The following is a 5,907-nucleotide window of genomic DNA, read 5'->3' as shown; positions in this document are numbered from 1 at the left end:
AGACGTTGGATCTAAAATTAAACGGTGAGCAGCTCTCTTGATAAAAAATAAATAAAAGTAAAAAAGGTATAGAATGTAAGGGGAACATTGAAAGCTTTCCCAATAAGGAATATGTGAAAACTTAGCCTAAGGAGTTCTTTTCCGTTCTTTAGGCGAGGGACAATTTCGTAATTATTAAAAATACGATGGCCATGCGGTCATTTTTATAAAGGCCAACGGATCTATATTTACCACAAAATACGGTAAGTCTCACCCATTCTGGAGGGAACGGGAGAAGGGAAGGGAGACAGAGAGATGCTCCTTTGTTCGCGCATTTCAATTCCAGAAGCACACTGCTTTTGCTTTTTGCTCTAATTTCACAATAAGCCCTAATCTCCTCTTCAACCAATCAACCAAGTTCCTGACTCTCTTTTGCTCTTTCCCTCTGGTTTTTCTTCTTCTTATTTGGTGTCTCGTTTTCTCCAGTGCAATTAGGGTTTATGAGTTTTTGGTTCAGAGAAGTAGAAGGGAACTTTTTGTTTATAGGATTCAAAGGTTGATGAGAGAAAATTGGTGTTGTTAGGGCGTCTTTTACTTACAATCAGTTTCTTCTTCACAATTGTAGAATCCTTTTGTATTTAGGTATTCTTCTGGTTTATTGTGATAGAATCTGCTATAATTAGGGTTTCTTAGTCAAACTTTTGCTTCAAGAGTAGAGTACTCAAGGTGGCCTTGAAATATTGATGCAAGTAAACCAGTTTTTAGGGCTTCAATATCTGAATATTCCAATAATTGGTTTCAGAATCTAAGTATCATCTCGGCATAAAATTGGTTCTGCTCAATTTAGCGTCAGTATTTCTTTCATTCGAGAGCGGAGTACATATTCAAAGGCTTTGGTGTTCTACTGCAACTCTGGACTCTGGTTAGAGAGGTTTTTCGGCGCAGAACCCATGATCTACTGAAACTTTTGTCCTGAGTCCGCTAAAAGAAGCAAACTAGGTCTCTTCTACCTGGGCTCGAAGGAATCAAAATTTCCTTTGATTTGTTTGCTATAGTACTGTTGCTTTTGCCCAGGCAACTGCAAGTGAATCTGTTATTTGAACGTTGAGCACGTATCTGAAGGTTTTTTGTTTTTACAGTTTTATTGGCATTTGATCAGGGAGCATTTGGTCACAAAATTTGGGTAGAGAGAGAGAGTGGTCGTGTTCTTTAGATGGGTAAGGGGTTGAAGAATGGTGTTTCCAAGTCATCTTCTCAGAGGGTTTTCAAGGACAAGGCAAAAACTAAAGTGGATGACCTTCAGGGCATGTTCAATGATCTCCAGTGTGCGAGAAAGGAGAGTCGTCCAAATGATGTTGCTGTATTGGAGGAGCAAGTTCATCAGATGCTTCGTGAATGGAAGGCTGAACTGAACGAGGCCTCGCCCACTTCATCATTGCTGGTATGATCACTTGAGGTGTCCTCAGTGTTATAATTATTTTTTTACTCCTCAGTGTTATAATTATTTTTTTACTTAAAATGTTTGTTATATTTAATTTTAATTAATTAGCAGGTTTTTTTATTTTGTTAACCATTAAAACATAGAGTAAAAAAAAAAGGAAATCGTAGATTTTTTTTTTTCTAGTTATGCTTGCCATGATTTTGGCTTATCCTTGTCAATGTGTTAATAGACTATAACAGTAGGATTTTGTTTTCAACATGCGTTAGCCCACATTACCATGATATTTGTTATTATTTGGCTTCTTGGAGGCCCATTGATTATTTTTATTTTTTTTGGTCTTGATTATTTGCTCAACCCAGAAACTTCGTATGTAGAAAGTATCCCGAGCACCAGCAGTTACTTCATGCTAGTATTGGCGCTTTAGCGCTGTCCCAGTTGTTTACAGTTTAACTATTCAGCAATCGTTTTATGTATTTTCTCTCTAGCTAAGCTTGCTGGAATGTTAGGTGGTTCTTTGCTGTAATACTAGTAAAATTTTGATGACTTAATTGTGTCAAAAGCGGCATGTTAAGTCGATACTACTATGGTTTTTTTATTAGCTTTGATACTCAGAAACCCAAATAGTCTGGCTTTTTTTTTTGGTTCCTTTCTTTTGATGGTTTATTTAGCCCATAAGCTTTTTACGGCAGTTATCTCCTTTGGGATGGCTGGCATTTGGTATCTTGACTCTAAACTACTGTGGTTTTTTTATTAGCTTTGATACTCAGAAACCCAAATAGTCAGGTTGTTTTTTTTGGTTCCTTTCTTTCGATGGTTTATTTAACCCATAAGCTTTTTACGGCGGTTATCTCCTCTGGGATGGCTGGCATTTGGTATCTTGACTCCGATTGGGGCATAAGCAGTGGGAGACAAATTTACCAAACACACCAAAATAAAAAGTTGAAAAAACAAACTCCTAGGCAGATCCAATACTCGAGCCATTAAGATTCCAAGAGATCGAGTTTCTTGAGTTAATTGTGGTTTTGAACCTCTTTATCTCCACTCTATTAGTTGAGTTGCAGCCTACAGCACCCTCTCATTTTCTCTACATGTATGTCCTACTAGGAAATTTTCTGTTGTTCACATCACGAGCTTTTATTAGTACGAGGAGTCAAAGGTGAAGTATAGTACCACTTGACTTGAATTCGTTTGGAAACAAAACAAAGAAAAAAGAAGAAAATGATATATGAATTTAAAATAAACAAGAAAAGAAGAAAATTATGTATGAATTTAAAATATATATTTTTTAATACTTGGAGGTAAGTCTCATTGATTATACCATGGGTTTTGCTATGTGTTTGAATATGTAGGCGGGCAGCTTGGGTTCCTCAGAACTGTCGTCAGATATGCGTCGGCTGTTGCAGCTGCATGAAGAAGATGATGATGCAACTAGTGCATTAGCCCCTCCAGCTAGTCCAAAGCTCCATTGTGATGCTCATAACATTCAAGCTCAGGATGCTGAGTTTCATGATGTGAGCTTTTCAAAACTTTTCATATTCAATCAAGAATTATCAATTTTTAATTTTTATAGAGCCCTCGTCTTTTCTTTTCTTTTTTACCCTTGCGATAGTAATTCTATAGATTGGGCAAAGCATGCATTGAATGGGTGAGAATATGTCTTGGTTGCAGGATTTTTACACGAATCAAGCCTCTCAACAGCAGGCTTTTCATGAGATCAATGGCCGTGAAGGCATTCACTCTGAGGATTTGACCAACAATCTCAACGATGGGCTGGAAGGTAGTATTCTACTAGAAGATTATCAGTTCAGTTTGTATCAGGATTTCACCAATAACCTTTGCCTTGGTTTCGGCATGACTAGTCGAGAGGGTGACAATTTATTGTGTAGTATACCTAACCCACCATTGGGTATGTGCCCTCCTCCACCTTCTGCCTTCTTAGGGCCTAAATGTGCCCTTTGGGATTGCCCTAGGCCTGCTCAAGGGTCAGAATGGTGTCGAGATTATTGTAGTGACCTTCATGCAACAATGGCACTGAATGAGGGCCCCCCTGGCATGACCCCCGTCCTTCGACCTGGAGGTATTGATCTGAAAGATGGCCCACTCTTTTCTGCTCTCTGCGCGAGAACACAAGGTAAAGCAGTTGGAATTCCAGAGTGTGAAGGGGCTGCGACTACAAAATCCCCATGGAATGCTCCTGGTAATCCATCTATCCTGTTCTGTACTTGTCCCTTGAAGGCTCTTTACCTTTCGGCATGTATGTGGTGGAACAAAGGGTCCAAATTGTTCGTATGGACCACAATTTGGACACATTGTTAGGGGTGTTTGTGTGACCTGAACTTTTCTTTAATCATCTGTGATTTACCTTAAGATCTTCTCTTTTTATAATGATTTTGAGCTAAAAATTCTCCATATTTTATGTTTTTTGAATGTTCAATATTCTCCATATTTGGCACTACTCAAATGGACGTGTCCTTCAGATTCAATCAAATGGACGTGTCCTTCAGATTCAATCTTTGGGAGATTTGTCGTGGAGCTTTTTGGTGCTCCAAATTAGTTTATGTATTTATTTTAATTTTAATTATTTGATGTTAGACTAACAAACGTGATATGTGTGTTATTTGATGTTTGACTAACAAACATGATATGTGTGTTTGGGATCCCCTGAGCACTCCTAAGTATGAGATTTACTCTTGGGCCAAAATGAATTATTTGCATTCATCCGTCCACAAAGTTTTTTCCCCTTATCTTTATAGTCTTGCAGCAAACATAAATACTTCTTTTTTTGGTGGTTTTTGGTTGGCCTCTTGATGGCCATCAATTGACTAGTGTTTGTTATTTTTTTGAATGGTTCAGAGCTCTTTGATCTTTCTGTCCTTGAAGGCGAATCCATCAGGGAGTGGCTTTTCTTTGATAAGCCTCGGAGAGCCTTTGAGAGTGGAAACAGAAAGCAGCGGTCTCTCCCTGATTATTGCGGACGTGGTTGGCATGAGTCACGGAAGCAAGTGATGAAGGACTTTGGTGGGCTTAAGAGGTCCTATTACATGGATCCTCAGCCATTAACTCAGTTTGAATGGCATCTTTATGAGTATGAGATAAATAATTGTGATACTTATGCCTTGTACCGATTGGAACTCAAGCAGGTCGATGGGAAGAAGAACGCAAAAGGGAAAAATATGGGTGATTCACTTGTTGATCTTCAACAGCAGATGGGTAGGTTAACATCAGAATATCCTGCTGATAGCAAAAGGAACGTGAAGGGCAGGGCAAAGCTTGTTCAGAAGGTTAAGGCCAAAAATGGCTATTCCACTCCAAATCAAACAAATCCCATAAATGACAACTTTGATTATGGAACCGGTCCACAGTATGGATATTTTGTTGATGATCTGAATGACTATTATGGAATTTAGTGCATGGTTATGATGGGGACGAGCACCAGGAATCATTACTAAGTAGTCCATGTCGAGATTAATAACATTTCCTAACTGGTTGGCAATTTTTTGTTGTGTCCAGTTTTTGGGCTTCTACAGAACCTAGTCAAGGATTGGATTTTTATGTTATTTGGGTTTATATTCATGGCTGTGGTTCTCTGTCACCTCTATGTCATGTGGAAGTTTCAGTTTCAATTTTTTTTTATGCTTCCTGGGTGCTGCTCTGTGGTGCAGATCACTGGACTGGTGGTAGTGAACATATTCTCACTCTGTATCATATACATCAACTGAAGGTTGATTCTACGTCCCTAAAGGACATGCATGAAATCTGGTGCACAAAATAAACATATCCACGTTATAAACATTGAAGATGTAACTGTTGCCATCAGCATGGGCTTGCATTGCATATCCCTTTTATGGATGCCACAACTGGGAAGTGGTTTGCAGGATGAATTTGCATCTGATTTGGTTGTATGATCTTTCAGCAAGCATAATAGGAGTTATGCATAATAGCTCATGCACTGATACTCGTTTACAAACCTGGTGGTTGGAGTACGTTATGGTGCTGTATATACATGCCTCTAGCGCATATGTTATGTTTGGATGCCACCATGAAGTTTTTTGTTTTGTTGCTTCAAAATTCAGCAAACTGGTTTATTCATATTTTCTTCTGCCTTCTTTTTTCAACCTCTTGCCTGCTTATCTTATTGTCCTCTCTTATCATTAATGAGACTGCTGTTTTCTATATTTTTTGTTAGGAGCAGAATTGAACTTGCATTTATGTATTTATTTAATGAATGACCAAAATATATCAGGCCTTGATGGCTAATAAGTGTTCTATTAAGAGTATATCTTCATGTTCTGTAATTTTCTTTTGTGAGGGATGGATAGCTTTCGATTTCTGAAATAAGAAGACAATGTAGGGCATGTTGGTATGGTTTTGTTTGTAATGCTGAAATATGATTACTAAAATTTTCATGTCGACTTCAGTTTGTCCCAAATTTTTTATTTCAGACGTTATTTTAGTTTGTTTGACAAATTTTTTTAATTCATTGCTTC

At 38.1% G+C, this 5,907-nt stretch overlaps 1 protein-coding gene across 2 annotated transcripts; it reads left to right on the top strand.

Moving 5' to 3' along the window:
- Window positions 1–255: 255 nt before the first annotated feature.
- Window positions 256–5,692, top strand: VOZ1 (vascular plant one zinc finger protein). 2 transcript variants are annotated; one of them, XM_011627987.3, is made up of 5 exons: window positions 256–978; window positions 1,139–1,420; window positions 2,770–2,931; window positions 3,089–3,617; window positions 4,274–5,692. In XM_011627987.3, exons 2-5 carry the CDS (start codon window positions 1,193–1,195, stop codon window positions 4,825–4,827), a joined length of 1,473 nt encoding a protein of 490 aa, XP_011626289.2. In that variant the 5' UTR covers window positions 256–978; window positions 1,139–1,192; the 3' UTR covers window positions 4,828–5,692. The 2 variants fall into 2 exon arrangements, with proteins under 2 accessions (XP_011626289.2, XP_011626288.2); XM_011627986.3 differs by having other exon boundaries at window positions 1,119–1,420.
- The last annotated feature ends 215 nt before the right edge of the window (window positions 5,693–5,907 follow it).

This window comes from Amborella trichopoda, chromosome 1 (genome assembly GCF_054954075.1).
Source record: "Amborella trichopoda isolate Santa Cruz 75 chromosome 1, AtrichopodaSantaCruz75HAP2 v2.0, whole genome shotgun sequence".
Classification (NCBI taxonomy): domain Eukaryota; kingdom Viridiplantae; phylum Streptophyta; class Magnoliopsida; order Amborellales; family Amborellaceae; genus Amborella; species Amborella trichopoda.
This window is presented reverse-complemented; position numbering and strand designations above follow the sequence as displayed.

Coding starts and splice junctions, on each gene's coding strand:
- VOZ1 (XM_011627987.3), top strand. CDS start 1,193: ATGGGTAAGGGGTTGAAGAATGGTGTTTCCAAGTCATCTTCTCAGAGG. Junction 1,421..2,769: donor CGCCCACTTCATCATTGCTG/GTATGATCACTT, acceptor TTGAATATGTAG/GCGGGCAGCTTGGGTTCCTC. Junction 2,932..3,088: donor AGGATGCTGAGTTTCATGAT/GTGAGCTTTTCA, acceptor TCTTGGTTGCAG/GATTTTTACACGAATCAAGC.